Genomic DNA, 19,019 nt, shown 5'->3' on the forward strand with positions numbered 1-19,019 from the left:
TAATCCTATTCTTTGGAGGGGTTAAAAAATGGCCGGAACATTGGGAGAAGTGTATCTTTCTAAAAGGGGGCTATGTTGAAAGATAAAAAACATGTTTCTGAAAAATTGGTTTCTTCATTTCTAACACGGGTACTTACTGAACCGCCCCCGTATATTCTACTGTAAGCCAATCTGCATCAGCACTTATTATGGAGACAAATGACAAAAAAATTGTATAATTTCAGATGCATAAGATGGTAAATACTTGTTTGCTCATAATACATATACTACAGAAAATGATCATGATTTTACCCTCAACTCATCTGAACTATATTAGTTTTGGCCTATAGTAAAGATAGATAAATGTCATACCTATGAAAGTCAATTAGGAATCAACTGAAACAGTTAACTGATAACATAGAAATGGGGCCTATAAGTGTAACAATTATGATTTTGATTGATGATTTAGGATTGGATTTAGTTTTCATGAAAAAATTATTTGAATTCCATAAGATTTTGGATTCAGCCTATTTCTAATACATCCACAGACCATGTCATGCATTAGTTAACTTTCAAAAACTCTAAATTCTAAGTAAAAATCAAAGCTCTGAAATCTTTCGTAAAAATAAAAATTAGATTGGTGCCAACTTTCCCAGCAAGGAGAGTCAACCTTCTCAGCTCTCTACACTTTGAAGAATTTGTCTATTAAGAAATAAATTTGCAAAATAGATATCTCTGGACACTTAAAATACTCCATGCACTTTATTTTTGCTGATCACTTCCATTATTTCAGCATCATTACCTTGAAAATGATTCAAATAGAGGATGTGGAGCTATTGGCTGTTGAAGAAATTGTCACAAGAAGAGAATCCTATAGCCGACAATTCTTAATTATTTTTATTGGCTATAGGATTCTCTTCTTGTGACAATTTCTTGAAAATGATTGATTATGACCTTGGGACATTGAACTTCACTGCAATACATTTCGGGTGTAGGGATCATTGCTGGTTTTTTTATGACCAGCATAACAATATTTATTCCATGAAGTAGATCCTGAAGATATCATGTACTTGCATATTTGATGGGCGAGTTTTACACAATTGTAAGATAGCATTAATGGCTGAGTATAAAAGGTACCCAGAGTTTTTTCTCAATTTTCATATGCACATTAAATTACAGTACCACACTCACTGTCCATAGAAACTTCATCCTGCTTCTCTCTTCTTAGCATCCAATTAACAGCTGCTATTTGATATGGTCTTAGAACCGGAAGAAGACTCTCATGGAAAACTGCCTCTTCAATTTCAATCTTCATGGCATCCAAATGGCTCAATTTAACAGCATCATAGAGGTCCTCAATATCTTTCCGCAGTCCACCCTTTTCTCTTTTACTAGGAGGGGGTTCTGAATGAATTAAAACAAAAACATTTTCACACCATGAGAGTTAAACCACCTTCCAGAACTAAGAGAAAACATTTTTTTTATTTGTCACAAAGGAAAGTTTTAATCTCATTTCTTGAAAGCATAAATCAAATTTCAGATAATTTTAATGTGATAAGATCAGTTAAATTACATTTGAGACATCTTCAATTAGGAGGTTTTTTTACAGGGCATGAGCCTATGTACACATGGAAAAATTAGAAAACAGAGGGCGAGGGGGTGGGAGGGGATATGATAAGAGATCTCTCTATTATGCCCTTAAGATGAGAGATCTCCCTATGCCTCCTCACCTTCCCTCCAACCTGTGTGCACTTTCCATCTATCGTACAACCTCTTTCAAATTTGAGTTACTAAATCTAAAAAATGTGAGGAATCATTACATAATGACACTTACCCTCAGGAGGATAAATATTAAAAAATCGACCCGCTAGTTTTTGGATAGTCTTGTTCACAGGTCTTTCATGCTTATCTAAATTCTTTTCTTTGGTATTTATACGAAGAAAAACTTTTACAGTAAAGTGAATGATTCCTTCTTCAGTATCTGGTTTTGAGTTTCCTAGTATTAAGGAAAACTCTTTAGATTGATGTAGGCCTAGAAAAATCACAAGAATGTGAAAAAAATATAATTAGTACGAGATTCGCATTAAGGCGACCATAAAATGAAGAATTGCATTTTTCCACTTTCGCCACAGACATCTGTGCTGTGGAACTGCATAATTCATATTTCTGAAATCATCACTTTTTCTTTATACCTAAACAATTTGACACTGTTGTGGCCCATTATCTTAAGAGTTAAAATTATGACAAACAATCTACCAAGGAAGGATTCAAACCCACCACATTTATGATACATCTCCCTCAATTACACATCAAACCGGAACTCAGTTTTCAGGTGTGTTTCCCTTCCGTGAGATGTAGGTTTGCCAATTTATAAATCCCACATTTAATTATGAATGAATCATTGCTTTCAGTAGGTGTAAAATTGACCTTTACCTGAATACAACGGATAGTCCATAAGTCCTTCAATTAAATAATATTTCACAATATTATCCTCGTCCGATGACAGTGAAGGGTCATCAGCTTTCCATTCAAAGTACAGCATACTTCGCCCAGGGATTTTACTCAAGTACAACCAACATTCATCACAATCAGGAGGTGACAGATATTCATTATCAACAAAAGCTTTGAATTCAACATTTCCTATGTGAAACGGCAGCTCTCCATCCTTAAGGGGTACATCCTTATGAAGGGTTAGAAAGAACTTGCAATCCGAAAGAATTCCCTTTAGGTTTTCATCCTCTATTTCTTTAGACTGCGTTAGTTCTTTGGATTTTTTGACTGGCTTTGGCTTTTTCGTAGTACCAGTTAATTTACTCAACTGATCGTTCAGGAATGATAGTACACCTTGGGGCTTCTCTTCAGCAGACCGATTGATTTCCTCTCTCCTTTCATCCGAAAGCCTTTGAGGAGCCGTGAGCTTTACTCTCGGCATATTTGGCGATTAACTTTATATAAATGATTATCGGATTTCTTAAAAACAGCTAGCTCCCCAGTTTCATATGTCCGAGCGATTACATCAGAAACCACTCGCTAACCGATGAAAACATCACAAAATACCACAAAAAAACCCTTTCGTACCGCCGTCAAGTGAAAACAAACAAAACTTCACGCGGGACTCAACCTTCATTGTCTGTCATTGTTTTGTTTTTGTAGTGCATAACTTTAACGCCTGTAGCCGTTAATGCTACCATGCTCCCATACTCCGAAGTTCGATACATCGACGTGGTTGCAATGGCTCTTATGAAGTATTAAATAATGTTTTGCAAGAATGGCATTTCTTTGTCCTGTACGGATACGGAGAGGCAAAAAAAAGAAAAGTAAGCATGATTATTACCACGAGAAGGTTTAACGAAATTTTGCAGTGACTCATTGTTTTCATATTCATGTTGTGTAAACATTTACTGTTATGTTTTGTTTGGAAAGACTAGTTTATGTACGTTATATGCACCTTTTTCCACTATTAGTTAGATATCATACTTGTGTGTCTCCGTTGTACATAATATCTACACGATGTGACCTTAAGTTGATGAGTAACTTCTGAAACCTAAGGTCTGATGTATTTCAAAGCATATTGTGTACATTCTTCTGTTGTGGTATAATTGTTTCAAAATCGGGAACGGGTCCGTTCAAGTGAATCTGTAAGGGTTGAACTATCCAAAGACTTAATGGTATTATCCTATTTGTATCCTATATCGTTCGTTCACCAGTGGTCACTCGAGTGACCATTTGTAAATTCTCTTCAAGTAATCTAGATGGGATATTGTTTATGTGCCTTGCGTTACTTAAATGCCTATCATCAATTAATCCTTATTTGAATAGCAAAACGAACTCTAGAATCATCCGCTCTTGACAAATCCTGTAAACATGCCAGAATATATAATACGTACTCAATCACTTTAATTGCTATGTATGTTGTGAATAACACCGTGTTTTCCCATTTCACCCGCCTTTTCGTTCTGATTAACCTTTAAGGATTTCAAGTATTACCTAGGCGATTAAGTTTGTAATTGTGAAAATGTGGGATTAAATTAGTACGTACGCCTTTTCATGGTTCGTCGAAAAATAAACCAAATACGCCCGAGGCACATTGATAACTGTTATTTTTGTATTTGGGACACTTTCCAAAATGTGAATGCCGAATGAACTTTTTGTGTGAATTGCAGATGGAGATGGTGACTGTAAAGAATCTCCTGGCCGAGGGGGTAACGTAGGTGGTGGAGGAGTCGGAGGGGGTGGAGTGGGAGGAGTTGTTGGAGTTGGTGGTCCAGGGATGGGTCGTATTACTGGAAGTGCTTCCATCGAAACATTGGTTAGAGTTGGGATTGAAAAGGAGAATGGGCTTTCACCAGATAGTAAAATGGTTGTCCTTCACGACTTCACCCCCTGCGTGGATGATGAACTCGAGGTTAAACGAGGACATGTGAGTACTATAAACCTTATAATTCCTGCCTAAGTGAATCTGGTGCGCAGCTGAATTTTGTTCTGTTGACCAGATTTCTTATTTAAATGAAATCCGACACACTTCATATGCTTCACACTATTCTCACCCGGGTTAAGCTTAGATAATTCTATCTTAGACAGAATGATAAGAGTCCCAAGTTGTGCTCAATAAAGCTAATTTAGATTATTGGTAAACTTACTAATTTGTACTATTTTCTCACATGATTTTTATCAAGGCATGCTTATATCACCCCAGTCATATTCATGCCTCTTTCCACACATGCCTTCTGTTAATCAGACGTCTACTATTCCTTTTCCTGTTAATATTTTCTATCGCATCTGCCAATCAGTTTCCCAATGTACCCTAACCTTTCAAACCTCTGCCTTTTCACTCATCTCTTTGGTGATTCGACTCATGAAATCCCTTACCTAATCATTCTATCATTGTGATCAAACTAAGCTTAGTGCAATTCTTTAATACAAGTGCACCAGAACATCCTATCCTCATTCTCCTTAATCCAATCAATCCTTATCCTATATTTTCTATATTTACCACAAAATGCCTTGTCCACGACCAGCGTGCATAATTGAGATTAGTGAATATCATGGCATATCCAAGTTTCACTTCCATAAATTAAGAATGAGAAAAACATTTTCTCTGCCATTTTACTTTGGCAAACACTTTCTTTTACATAGTCATTTTACTTCTACCTTACTTGTGGTGTACAGATAACCTTCTATACTTAAATGTAAATAAAAGTAAAATAATATACTTCACACTCAAAAGAATGTGACGGATAATCTGTTGGGAAAAATGAATGTTCAGTCAATTGAGCATGTGACAGAATGTAAATTTCTAGGTATTTCTTTGTGTGCAAATATTTCTTGAGATATGCATGTAAAAACCCTTTAACTTAAGCTCAGTTCAACTTCCTATTTATTAAGACACCTTTATGAACTGCAAGTAAAACTGTACTACTCAATTTATTCTATGGGAAAATAAATTAAAATATAACCTTTTGTGCAATATTATGAAGATCAGCTGCTATTTCTCAAACCATTTTTAAAATGCAAAAGAAAGCTCTTGGAATTTTAGCCAGGAAACCTCACAATGCTTCATCAAGACCTATTTTCCATTAATTAAATTTTCGACCATTCCCGTGCTTCTGCATTATGTTTTTACTTCTGTATATAAAAAAATAACATTGGCAACTATTCTCTTAACTCTGCCTATCATCATCATTACACCAGAGGAAGGCACGACATCCATTATGAGAATATAAGTACTAAAGCATTGAAATTAGGACCCAATGAAATGGGAATCAGATTATATAACAAACTACCCAAGTATAAAGGATACTAAGTGAACTACTGCATTCAGGCATAAATTAAAAAGATATCTACAACGTAGTATGTTCTTGTTCTACTTGGTTGATGAATATCTCAATGGTATTCCTGACCAGTAAGTTCATACTCTTAGTTCATAGCAATGGTCATGTGTAGTTCATATTAATGAGCAATGATTTTTCTAAATTGATATTTCATGTGAATGTTACAGTCTATGTTCATGGGTTTGTGTCAAATATTAAGTAACTGTGGGCGCCATTTTTTTAATACTTTAATTGAGCCTGTTTTTGCTCCTTCTTGACATACCTTATATCATGTACATGCACCACCTACTTGGTATTTTTTTATTGTGATAAAAAGTAATAACAATAATAATTCTATCATTCCTTTAAAACTTTATCTCCCTTATCTTTCACAAGCATTCTTCCAAGTGGAATAGTGAATAATAATAATAACTTTGTAAGTTCCACTGATTTGTATTTTAAAAATGACCGGTTTTGTTGAATAGTAGACATCATCAGGTGTCGCTACTATATCACTATTCAGCTAAACTGGCCGATCAGTGGAACTTACAAAGTTATTATTATTCACTTTTCAACTGGAAGTTCCATCAAGTTGAGCCAAAAACCACAAATTCATTCTTCAAAGATGTATTTTAAGTCATCTGCTACTTCTTAATTTGCACTTGTTTGCAATAATTTGTAATGTTTCCATTCCTCCCATTCTCTTCTAGAAATTCATTCATAATGCTCTTTCATAACATTCAATAACTATTCATTCAGTCCTTATTCTATCAAGATCTTCGAAAACTTACCTTTATTCACTCATGTGTCTACTTGAGTTCAATAAATGCTTGCCCCACATCCTCATCCAGATGTATACATAAGTTATTCACGCCAATATTGTGATCACTACAGCTGAATTTCACCTAAGTGTGACATGGTTGGCATGGACCGCCATGTGAGTGCCATCATATATATTTCAAGATATTGGGCAGGAAATAATTATGCAGAAAAGTTGCCTTCATTCTGAAATCTCTTCTATATTTGTACCTACTTGCTCTTGACTAGGCTACCAGTTTTAGAATTCATAATATTGCTCAAGTTTTGCCAAATCTATGTATCAAGTTGTTTAAGTCTTTTTTCCTGACTTTGGAGTTTGAGTGGAATTATTCTACTGTGAAATAAAAAGAAAATTGCAATATTCCTATTGATCTCAACTAGTTTCATTGTCTTAATTACCAATGATAAAAACAGGATTATTAGTATCCTTAATAATAGTTATATATATTGAATAATACCCTTGGGGTGGGATATCAATAGAGGAAAAAAGCATGGTAGAAAATGCAGTGCAAGGAAATGGATCATTTACAAAAAAATGGTGAAAGTATGTACTTGACAGGAAGGTAAAATCACTGCTAGGAAGTAAGAAGGAAAAATCTTTGCAATCATAAATAATTCAGGAAAATTATTATGGTCATTGAAGCAAGATGACAGGTATAGATTGGAGGTTTTTTTGAAATGTGAGTTAATGGAAGAGGTGAAAGAGACGGAAAGGAAAATGATAAGGGAAGTGCTAGGCATGGTGGAAGTGGGAAGAAAATGAACAGGAGAAATCTAAAGGAGGCACGAAAGGTGGATGCAGAACATGTTGATTGGCAATTGGATGGTATAGACTGATAGAAGAGAGAACACCAGGCAAGTGAGGAAGGGCAGGTAAAGAATAGACGTGTTGGGTATTATGAAAGGAGGAGGGAAGTATGTGGAATTGAAGCATTTATCTGAGTATTGTGTATCTTCATTGTGTTTTTTTAATTGAGGCGAGGAAATGTATTATTTTACTGTTGTATATGCTGCGTTAATCCAAAACCTGCCATTACTGTAGGATACCAATTATAGTAATGATATTTAGGCATTGCAGCCGTGTTGAATAGTAAATTTTGTGAATTATAATGAAGTTATTTTGATTTTGTAACATACGTAATTATCAGGTATGTTCTGAAATCTCAGCAGTTTAATGTGTAAAAACCATGTATTATTATTCTCAGGATTAGTAGGATAATATAAAAACTTCTATGACTCTTTGGGCGAGGATTTGTTGTGAGATCACGTGAGATGTTTCCCTAGGCTATTGTGTTATGATTTTGACCACCTCTGCTAAAAAAAACCTCCTCAAATCATTCAGGGGAGGTCAAATGTTTTCCAAGGCAACTGAAGAGTAGGTAATATACTGCATACTGAATACTGCACCTATCCAATCAGGTTAGCTAATTGAGAACTGTAATCACCTTGTGAATTCAGGTGATGAACCTGTCTGTTTCAGCGTGAACTAAACTAAAATGCTTAACAGTGGCACAGCACGAACATGGTCTTACATGCGTGAATGAAAGACGGTCAATTTGCTGCAGTAATTGATTGATCTTTCATTTTTTATCTTTCCCATACCTGTTTCTTCATCTTGTTTGATTTACGTGTATCTTATTAATCACTTCAGACCATATATTTTACCTCCTAGGAATTACTTAATCTCATGTCTGCATAGTTTCCACCTTGATTGAAATATATCAGAAGTCAATCATGTTCTACCAGTTAAGTGTTTTCCACGGAAAATACTCTTTTGTAATCTGATTTTTCTTAATATATGTGCTTAATTGCTCAGTGTTCAAAATTTGCTAACTAACAAGAAAATTAATTGGATGGAGGATCCTTGTAGAGAGCACATATCGTGGAAATCTACCTTTCATTGTTATTAGCAGTGATTGATATGTTAAGATGCTGCAGCATCTGAGCTCAAATTACTATATAAGTATGTACTGAGCTCATATTACTGTATACATAACTAAAATTCATGTCCGAGATTAAGCCCTTGCCTTAATAAATGAACTTTTATTTGTTTGTGTGAATTTATAGATAGTGAATGTGCTCTACCGAGAAAATGACTGGGTGTATGTGATTGCTGAGGACCGGCAAGAGGGCTTCATACCCCACTCATACTGTGCCCCCTTTGGCTCACATGTGGGAGACCTGGCCCTCAGCAATGTTCGGAAAAAGCTGCCTCGTGCAGAGAAGGGCGGTGATTCTGGGGCCTTGGAGGGAGATACTTCAATGGCAGAGCCAATCGGGGGTGGAAGTGGACCTGATGGGGGATCTGATGGAGAGAGCCATGGTGGAGGACTTGTGGGCAAAAAGGGAGGCCTCTTACCCCTGGGCCACCGCTTGCACCAAGTGAACCAGCACCAAGGGCAGCAGATGCGCAGCTCTCAGGGTTCCCTTCACAGTGCATCCTCATCACAGCCAGATATCCATCCATTTTTCAAGGTCAGTGGCTATCCTGTCAAGTGCAACACAAGACTGTGGTATCCATCAGTTTATCTCCCCCCCCCCCTCCTCTCTTCACCATTAACATTGGTACAGCATTCCCTAAACTAACAACATTACTGCCTTTCCTTTCTTTAACTCTTTTAAGTTAAAAGTTGACTGTAAAATTTGCTCATTTCATAATGAATTTTTGCAATCTTTTGGTTGAAGAGATCAAATCAGACGAAGAGTTTACAACTGGTGCTTGATTTTTGTACACGAGGTGTGTGCATCTACATCTATATAATACCCCGCAAGGGCGTGTGGTGGGGTGTGTAAAGAATCATTTATCATCAATGTAAAAAGTACTCAAAATACAATAGTGATCACATAGAAAAATTAAGTGAATACATTCAAAATATTTGGCAGTAATAAATTTTGTTTTATGTGGTTACTTTTTTTTTGATAATTAGCTCTTTCCTTCGTCATTGAAAAATAACATTTGTATGCCAAACATCTAACTTTCTTAATATTTATTAATTTTTTAAGAGTTTAAAAGTTGATGCTTTATGGTTTTACTAATATCTGCTTTCTTGTTCTTGATCACATCTCAGAAATTTATGATTGCTCCTCAGGATCCATCCGGCCGCTATATTGTGCTGTACACTTTCATTGCACGGGATGAGAATGACGTCAGTGTGGAGAGAGGAGAATTTGTAACTGTGCTCAACAGGGAAGATCCTGATTGGTACTGGGTTCTTCGAAGTGATGGGCAAGAAGGATTTGTCCCCAGTGGATTTGTCTACCCTGCTGATGTAATTCAAGGTATGAAGATTTCAATTGATATTTTAATATTCAAAGGTGGTCTATTACTTCAGCCATAACCCTCTTGCAATAGAATTGATAGAAATAGTCAATAGAATGATAATTTTCACCCAATGAATAAATTGACTGAACTATGGTTGGTATACTTTACACTTTCAGGCTTCATTTTGTGGAATTGTTTGATATCCAAATTAAATGAGTTTTTAATTTTCCAGAGACTTTGTGGAAAAATAAAAACAGACCTTTTGGATAATTACACTTGATTAATTAGATTTAAGTCTGTGGAAAATTACCAACTCGTTTAATACTGACAGAACTATAGTCAGGATTTATAAAGTTTCCAAATATTTTTCCATGTCCTGATTTGCCATACTCTGCGGGTACATCCTTGTAGTGAGCCATGCTATATGCACTGCTGGTTGTCAATGTGTTGTCCCATTATAGGATATTGCTCTGCTTAAAATGGTGAAATTAGGCCTGGAGTATTGGCAAGCTTTGGTTTCATTTGTGGGGTCCTGGTGAAAATCACCAAATTATTAACCTTTCCTACTTGGGTGTCACTTGGCACAAAATTATCTGATTGTAAGTTTTCCCCTTCCTGTTTCATTTTTATGCTCATGAAAGCATTTTTAGTCATCTACAACTTGATATGATAATACTATGTGCAGAAAAACTTAATTGTAATTATTTTTGTACAAATGTTGTCTTAAGGAGATAGATTTAAGGTTAGGGTTTTGATTGTACTGCAGAAGTTGTGTAGCTAAAGTTTCGCAAAAGGAGGTTTTTCTGTATGCAAGTGAAATGCTATGGGTTCAGGATCAGATCATTTTATTTGGGGTTTTCATTGTACAAAGTGTTATAAGGTAGAAGATTTCCTGCATTCTGGAGATTTTCCTACAATACTTATTGTTTTCTGTGCAGCATGTGTTTTCATTGCAGGAACAGTAACATGAAGCTCAAATTTTGTTCCACTTCTAAATGATCAAGTAAACTTGAAGAATTAATTTATAATTTTTTCATGGGGTTTGTCTGCAAACACTCGTGCGATAAATGTTGAGTCATTTAAATTCAATGAAGACAAACACTCAGTGGCATTTGCACCATACTCCCAATATATTTGGCTTTTGATTTTTTACCTCCAATTTTGATATGTTGGTTGAAATAAATTCAGTAGAGAAAAGGTTTTTCTCTCTTGAGAATATGTATTTTTTCATAAAATGACTCAGCATAGTGAATAAATTTATATTTTTCAAGTACTGTTAAACCTTGTTTAGTGTGCGCCTTGCATCGCAAATAATTTGCTTAATGAGAAAAAATATTGTGCCCGGAAATGATTTGCTTTACAAGTGACTTCCAACAATGAGTGACGAGAAGAGATTCCTGGAATGATTGCATGGCTGCTTGTTCAATTTTTTTGGCACTCGTTTTTCTAGCATTTAAGTGGTTCTATTGAACGAAATGATTCCAAAAAAGAATCCACAAGAAGGTAGCCGTAAGAGAATAAAAATAATAGCAGAAATGAAAAGCAAAATCGTGGAAACACAAGAATGAGCCAGGAGCAAGGCTGATCTACGAGGGTCATCCGGAAAGTAGTACCCGTTCGTGAAATAAAGACACAAAAGTAAATATTAACAAACATAAAAAATTTTATTTGAAAGAGGATACTTTAAACTACTTCTCAACATAATCTCCAAGCAAATTAAGGCATTTGTCATAACGTGTGACAAGTTTCTGTATTCCTGCTGCATAGTCCTTCGCCGCCAGCTCATTGAGATACGCGAGGGACCCATCTTGCACAAATTTTTGCATAATGCAGATGGTGTTTAACAATTTCATGAACAATTGTTCGAGAAACATTGGGAAAATGCTCACAGATGTCATCAATTGTGACGCGCCGATCGTTCCTCACGAATTCGTCAACTGAGCTCACCAGTTGGTCTGTAATGACAGACGGTCTCCCCGAACGCTCATCGTCGTGTGTGTTCCCCCTCCCCATGTTGAAGTTGCGACACCACCGCCGAACAGACGACTCGTCCATTACATTGTCTCCATACACCTCCTTTAATTGGCGATGAATATCACATGGGCGAACGTTTCTTGCATTGAGGAATTTAATCACTGCCCTCACTTCACAACTGGCGGCGTTCTCAATTTTTTTAAACATTGTAAACAATCACAGAAACAACACAGGCAATGCTAGCGTCACGCAACTTGGCTCAGAGAAGGTAGACAAGCCACTGAAGCTATCTGACCTCGTCCAGCGGCTACTCGCGTCGTCAGCACTTCATGCGGCACGAACGGGTACTACTTTCCGGATGACCCTCGTAGCATACAGATACAATCGGTTGGCATCAGCCATTTACTCTATCCGCAAGAACAAGGACAGAATGAAAGAGATAAATCCTTCAAAGTGAGTGACAAGAATATATGCTCCATGTTAACCTGTTCTCCACTTTGTAGAAAGGTTGCTTCTCATATGGATAAAGGAAGATTAATTACAATGTGACACTTGTAATGAAAATGTCAGTTGTGAGAAGGCAAAAGTAATTTTCACCAATCTCTTTAAGATGCTAGGATCATTAAATGCCAGAGAAGTTATTTAAGAGAAGCCGTGCATGATTCGAGAAGGTTATGAGAAGAACCAGCATCCATTGTGTTGTGAGACATGGTGAATCAGCAAGCTGGGGCTCAAAAGCAGCTGAGAACTTTATCAGTGACTTCAAGAAACTTGTAGATCCTGAGGGTAACCTGCCTCAACATGTTTTTAATTCTAATGAGACAGGTGTCTTCTGGAAGAAGATACTGAAGCAAACTTATGTATATCCTTGTAGGAGAATGCATAGCCTGGCACAAGCCAATCGAAAAAGTCTCCCACTGCTATTTTGTGGCAATTTTAAAATTAAGCCCCTGCTTTGTTCACCATTCAGAAACTCCACAAACCTTCAACATGTTTTGAGTCTAGAAGAGCAGATTAAATGATATGTGAGATTGTGAGAAGCTGTTCTATCATACCATGCATTGCCTTATAAAGCACGTTATAAATTATTTCATGGTAATGCCAAGTTGTATTTTCACAAAATTTTGAAGCATTGGCAAAAACAAATGCCTCTAAACATCTTTCAAATAAAAAATAATTTGGAATACATCATAAATAATTGACTAATTATTTCGATTCTTTTTGTTTTTACAAATTGAGTCCGCAGTCCAGGTTAGTTCATCCTGCGATAGAAGAAAAGATGAAGGTGATCCATGATCGTAAACCATGTATCTATAATTTTCTTTGAATAAACCTTGTACATAATTTATTTTTTCAGCATTGAATGCATTATCATATTTTACATTAATTTATGTGCAAAAAATTGTTCAACTAAATGAGTGTTATGCTTTACGAGAAGATCACAGAACAAATTATGCTTATGGCATGAGGTGCCACTGTATGTGCATTTATCAGTTTTCGTTTGTACAATAATGTTTTCATTATATACTCTTTGCCAAATAGTCGATGAAAAAGAAATAATTATGGTGAACATATTAAAGCTTATGCTCCTTTGAAAAATAATGGCTTGTGGATAAATATGGTGCATTTTGTGACGTTATTATGTATGTTTTCTTACCAAGAGGACATAATTAGAATAGTATCCAGCTTGTTAACTAATGGATACATTTATGTTCCAAAAAATAGTGACAATGGCCATAAATTCATTTAAGTGGTCCAAACAATATGATAACATATTTTTGTTACTAATTATTAGGTTCAGTCTGCCCTTTTTTGCCTATTCTAAAAAGAAGTGTTTACACCATAAATGTTTTCAGATAGGTTTTTTCTGTATAGTTGTAAACATTTTCAAACTTGTACTGCATCATTTAAGATTTGTAGTCAAATATTTATCTTAATTCATTCAGGCATTCACAAGTTACAGTTATTATTTTTAAAGCTCTTGTCTGCCCCTAAGATAGGTCACCCTCTACCTACATGGTTCGTCCGGAAAATAAGTATACTGAGCTCAGGAAAAAAAATCTATTACACTTTTACATATCTTAAGCTAATATTCCTCAAAATAGGACCCTTGTGAGTCGATACACTTGTTCCAGCGGCGTTCCCATTCCTGGAACGCTCCCGCGAAGGCATCATCGGGAACCTCTCGAAGACTCGTCGTAGACCTCTTCTCTGCCCTCCATGAACATCTTGTGCCACCGAAAGATCATGTTTCTGGACATGGCTGACTCCCCGTAAGCCTGGTTAATCATACCGACAGTTTCGGTCAACGATTTCCCAAGCTTTACCGCAAATTTGATGGAATAACGCTGCTCCAAAAACTTCGTCATCGCGTTCCGTGACATGGGTCGAGCGTGGAGGTTCGCGTTAACAGAGCTCCTCACTACACCACAGCTTGGAGCCGACTGCCTTTTTCAGCGTCGCTTGCCAACATACCCCCCTCCAATCGCAGCCCGTCAGAGCGGTGCTGGGCGCGCCTGGAGCGGCGGGAAAAAATCAGTAGTCAGTACACTTATTTTCCGGATGAACCCTGTAACTCAAAAATAATTGTTATTGAGGAATATGTAAGAATTAATTTTTTTTTTCATTGAATTGTAATCTCTTATCTTTCAGGCCATCTTAGCCAGACGAATTGCCAAAATCAAAACAATAATTTTACATCCACTAATAATAATCATCATCTTAATTCTCCATCTTCTGATGACCTGAGGTTTCATGGGACTGAGCTAGTTATGCTGTATGATTATAAGGTTAGTGAATTATTTAAATTCCATTTTATGCAATAAAATAATAGAAGTATCATTATAGTTGAAAAGTAAAACAGTCCTTGTGGGTGAAATATCTCCTATCTTGCCTTTTATCAAGGTTTAATAACACTTTTTGAGTGCAAAATGTACTTAACTACTTAAAAAAATTATTTTAATGATTCCTTTTTAGGCTCAAGCTCCTGATGACTTATCTGTGAGGAGAGGTGATTGGATATATGCAGATCTCAGCAACCAGACAGTTGATGGATGGCTGTGGGCATATGCTCCAAAAACGCGTAAATATGGTTTTATACCAAAAGCCTATGCACGGCCTCCAGCCATGACAAGTCTGTGACTAGAAAATTGAAAACCTTCTGCTGTTCATTCATTACATTTCAACAAGTCTGTCTTTATTTTGCCATATTTCACTTTTTTACCTGTCTCGTGTTGTATGTTTTTATTAGATAATCTGTTCATTTAGTTGAATCTCTGTCGTGTAAAATTTAATTTCTTCCATTTTCCAGGATTAATTTAATTTCTGTTTGTACAGTGAAATATTGTTTCATTTGCTATTGTCTCTATTTTGTCGGTGGTATATAAGGTTCTTTGGCTGTTCCTTGGTGAATTAATTTGTTTTAATGCTTCATTTTGGTATGAATTTAACAGTCTTAAGGTGGTAAATTTTCTTCTCATTGCTTAGGTGTTAATCACATCTAGTGTAATACTGTCAGTATGTTAACGGGTGATGATCTTCACCATTTAAGTTAATCCAGTGACTGACTCATTCTCATCCATCATTATCATCATCTGTTTAAGGTTGTGTTTATTTTACCCACTGAAGTTGGAGTAATTTGAAATACAGGTGTGTACCATACATTCCAACTATTGTTGTCTTTTAGTTCAATTATTAAGTTATGAAGACAATGGTTTCATTGCAGCTCCTTATTGCAATGTATTTGAATTATTTGTATAGCATTTTTGAAGCATTTTATGTACAGTGACTGAAGAATTTTTGTCCGATTTTTACTAATCAACTTTTTTTATACTTTTGAAAACTGATGGAAGTAGGGTTTTTAAATAACTTTTTGAACGTTTATACTGTAATCTAAATTTATTTAAAAATTGGTTGAGGGAAATCTCTGAAAATTAGAGTATTTCTAATGAAAAGTGTGGTGACTATGCTCTCATGAATGATTGAGGTGTGATAATGTTGCTCTCTATTACTGTCTTCCACTCTGTATGGTCTTATGATATCAATTCTGAGAAAATATACCACAAACCATGTGGATTTTGCTTATATACTCCTTAAAGCTATTCTCCTTGGACTGTTAAGGTGCTCAAAAATAGAATTATGATTAATTGAGGAGACTGCTTTTTATTCACTGGCAGCATAATAGTACTATTGTTGATAGTAATATGCTATTTCCATGGAAAGTGGAAACATTACAAGACTTAACGAAACATTACATTTTAATGTTATGAAACAAACAATATTGTCGTACGTTCAAGAATGATGTGCATAATGTGTATTTGAAGTCTTAACATCAAAAATATGTGTCAAGTGATGAAGTATCTTGAACACTGGTATGCTCAATGAAAAAAACCTATGTAAAATTATTTTTGTCTAGAGCAGCATAGAGGAAGGAAATACTGTCCTAATAAATGTTAAGCGAAACATTGTAATAATGTAATAATTATTTTGATAAAGATTTTATTAGCTACAATCCTGTATTTTATTCTTATTATTAAATTTGTTACTGTCCATGTATGCACAGTTGTATGAATGACCCAATGTTTATCAAGAAAAACCATCCGAGTAACTTGAAAAAATGTTCTCTCTAAATTTTGTCAATAATGAAACAAGATGACATCTTTTCAAATGCTCTCATGTGACAAGTAAATATTTAAGCCATTTGAATACAATCACATTTTGAAATCTTTTCTACTTACTATTATATTCGATTATCTTCTCACAGAATCCACACCGGGTAAGTTAAAATCTTTTAGTAAGTTTTGATATGCTACTTTCCAGTAACCTGAATTTGCTCACCAAGCTGTGTAGCAATAATCATGTTCAATAGTGATGAATTATAAGGAGTTAAACTTGAGGAAAATCAGTGATTTATTGATAGATTTTAGGAATAAGCTACAGTGCAGCTCTCTTGCAATGTGAGTTGTTACATGATCACCTAACCCCAATAGTAATAATGAGAAGCCACACAGTTTTCAAAATGAGTAATAATTATAATTATACCAGATATCGCTCTCGAGTCTCCAATCATTATGTTAGCAGTGAAATCTGATGTTCCTGACTAGGCGGTAGAAGCCTACACATTTCGAGTAATATACACTAAAATCCCTTGTGAAAAAGCCACTCGGGTCTTCCACCAGTTTAGTTCCTCCATCGATGACACCAGCGTTTTGGAAAACGAGTTGTTTTCCATCCCTAGGGCTGATGACATCAAGACTGTAATGGCCAGCTTATATACAGATAGGCAAGCTCTCTGGCACTCTTTGATTGGTCACTGGATTCCTGCCTTTTTTTGTCGCCTTCCTCGGTGTGGGTTTCCACATGCTGCTGAGGGAGCATCCCACATCTTGATTGAAAATATTTTCAAGCTGGATCTTGATGGATTCTTTGGTTAATCTTTCCCTAAACTTATTCTCTCAGCATAAGATAACTTTGTCACGTAGTATGGTATGCCACATATGATATGCATAATATTTTTTTGCTTTATCTTGTTCTTTGTGGGGAGGAAGAAATAGTTCTGCATGAGGCAGGGACACAATCATGATGAACAGTTGGCTTAAACACCACAATTGACATATATGTACACAGAAAATAGCCAGGAATTCAAAAAGATGTCATCCAGACTACATTTAATATTAAAGGAATGGTGTAATTAATCCACTGTTTCCTGGGTGCAGATTCAGATTATACACAATTTAGTGCTAATGAAGTGTATTGCTAGATTCAAGAGGATTAAACAGAGAAAACGGCTGTTGAAAGTGAATGTAGAAGTATTAACAAAGACGATAAGAAAAGAGCATCAGCAAGCTACTGAGAAAATCATGAATGAGGAAAGGGAGATGGGTACATAAGAGGAAAAATTGAAACTATCGAAAGCCACAAATGAAACTACAGGAAAAGGACAAGGAAACTATGGATGAGATAATAAGGATGATAGACAAGAGAAGGAAATGGAAGAATTCAAATTCAGGGTAAGGTAGAAGCTAGTGCAAACAGTTGAATAATGAACTGAGGTGGAAAACTGATTGGGTGAAAGAAGATAGGTGGACAATAGAGTAGGAGATTATGGAGAGGAGAACAGGGCAGGTGAAATGAGTGCACTAACAGGAAGTAAGATGAGAAAATCAGCGAACAACTCAAGTGCATGGTATCAAAATAACAAAAGGCAGTCATTTATTTATCCAGGAAAGATTCAAGAGACAGGGAGGGAACACATTATAGTACCTCTAAGGGTATTAGGGCAGAAGTTTAGACAGAATGTGACATGGGCAAGGATAGCTTATGTGCACGCATGCTTTATCATGAGAAAGAGCTATAATGGAATACATACTAAGGCAGTAGAGAAATATAAAATCCCTGCAAAATTACTTCAGGGTCTATGAAAATGTGGATGGTAGTGTTTATATGGGCTAATTTATAGCATTAATAGGCGAGGAATTTGGTTGGAATATTCTGTTAGAACAATAATAATTCCATCCCAAAAAAAGGGAAATGCAGCCATATGTGAAGGCTATAAAACAATGATTTTGCACTCAGCTTAAGTTGTACTCAGGATCATTAATAAAAGGAGAGAGAGGAAGATGTATGATTATTTGAGGGATGATCAGTTTGGGGTCAGGAAGGGGTAGATGTACGCATGATGCCATAGTAGTAATGAGGTCATTAATATAAGTAACGTGCAAGTAGAGTACAAGATAGCATTGGTTTACTTTGCAGATTTTGAGAAGCATTTGACAAGAGTATATTAGGTAGAATTAACGAAAGTACTACATAAGATAGGAGGGGCAGGTGACATCCACATCCTGTACATGTCTCAGGCTGCTCAGTTAAATGACCATTATCACTAGTGCTTTTATTAATAATATATACAAGGCGGAAATGATAAAAATGTTATGGGAGGAACTGGAGATTAAATTGTAAGTCTGTGGGAAAGAAAATAAAGACATTACAACCTCTACTGCCGACTATCTATTTCCTGGTTAAATCCCATTTTCTAGGACGATAGTTTTCATAGAATTGCCAACAATTCAAACAAGTTATAACGGTGGGTTCAACAATGTTTTGTCAAAAAAAATTTTTAAATGCTCTAATAAAAACTATAACTAAAAACATTGAAAGAAACTGAGGAATCCCGAAAG

The 19,019-nt window shown here is 35.8% G+C and overlaps 2 protein-coding genes across 3 annotated transcripts in view; one reads left to right on the top strand and one right to left on the bottom strand.

Moving 5' to 3' along the window:
- Window positions 1-3,023, bottom strand: part of LOC139700671 (E3 ubiquitin-protein ligase SHPRH) — a 59,827-nt gene extending 56,804 nt beyond the window's left edge. For both annotated transcript variants that reach the window (XM_071599133.1, XM_071599132.1), the window contains exons 1-3: window positions 2,413-3,023; window positions 1,814-2,011; window positions 1,171-1,383 (exon numbers count right to left, since the gene is read on the bottom strand). In XM_071599133.1, the coding sequence (XP_071455234.1) occupies window positions 1,171-1,383; window positions 1,814-2,011; window positions 2,413-2,911 (910 nt within the window). In that variant the 5' untranslated portion in view covers window positions 2,912-3,023. The remainder of the gene's footprint in view (window positions 1-1,170; window positions 1,384-1,813; window positions 2,012-2,412) is intronic.
- A 162-nt stretch (window positions 3,024-3,185) lies between these two features.
- Window positions 3,186-16,339, top strand: Dlish (Dachs ligand with SH3s). Its single transcript, XM_071599134.1, has 6 exons — window positions 3,186-3,296; window positions 4,143-4,399; window positions 8,676-9,083; window positions 9,698-9,887; window positions 14,497-14,633; window positions 14,821-16,339. The coding sequence occupies exons 1-6, from the start codon at window positions 3,248-3,250 to the stop codon at window positions 14,983-14,985; spliced, it is 1,206 nt and encodes a 401-aa protein (XP_071455235.1). The 5' UTR covers window positions 3,186-3,247; the 3' UTR covers window positions 14,986-16,339.
- The last annotated feature ends 2,680 nt before the right edge of the window (window positions 16,340-19,019 follow it).

The sequence above is a fragment of the Hetaerina americana genome, unplaced genomic scaffold (genome assembly GCF_022747635.1).
Source record: "Hetaerina americana unplaced genomic scaffold, ioHetAmer1.1.p SCAF_106, whole genome shotgun sequence".
In the NCBI taxonomy this organism is placed as follows: domain Eukaryota; kingdom Metazoa; phylum Arthropoda; class Insecta; order Odonata; family Calopterygidae; genus Hetaerina; species Hetaerina americana.

Coding starts and splice junctions, on each gene's coding strand:
- Dlish (XM_071599134.1), top strand. CDS start 3,248: ATGGCATTTCTTTGTCCTGTACGGATACGGAGAGGCAAAAAAAAGAAA. Junction 3,297..4,142: donor GAGAGGCAAAAAAAAGAAAA/GTAAGCATGATT, acceptor TGTGAATTGCAG/ATGGAGATGGTGACTGTAAA. Junction 14,634..14,820: donor TTATGCTGTATGATTATAAG/GTTAGTGAATTA, acceptor ATTCCTTTTTAG/GCTCAAGCTCCTGATGACTT.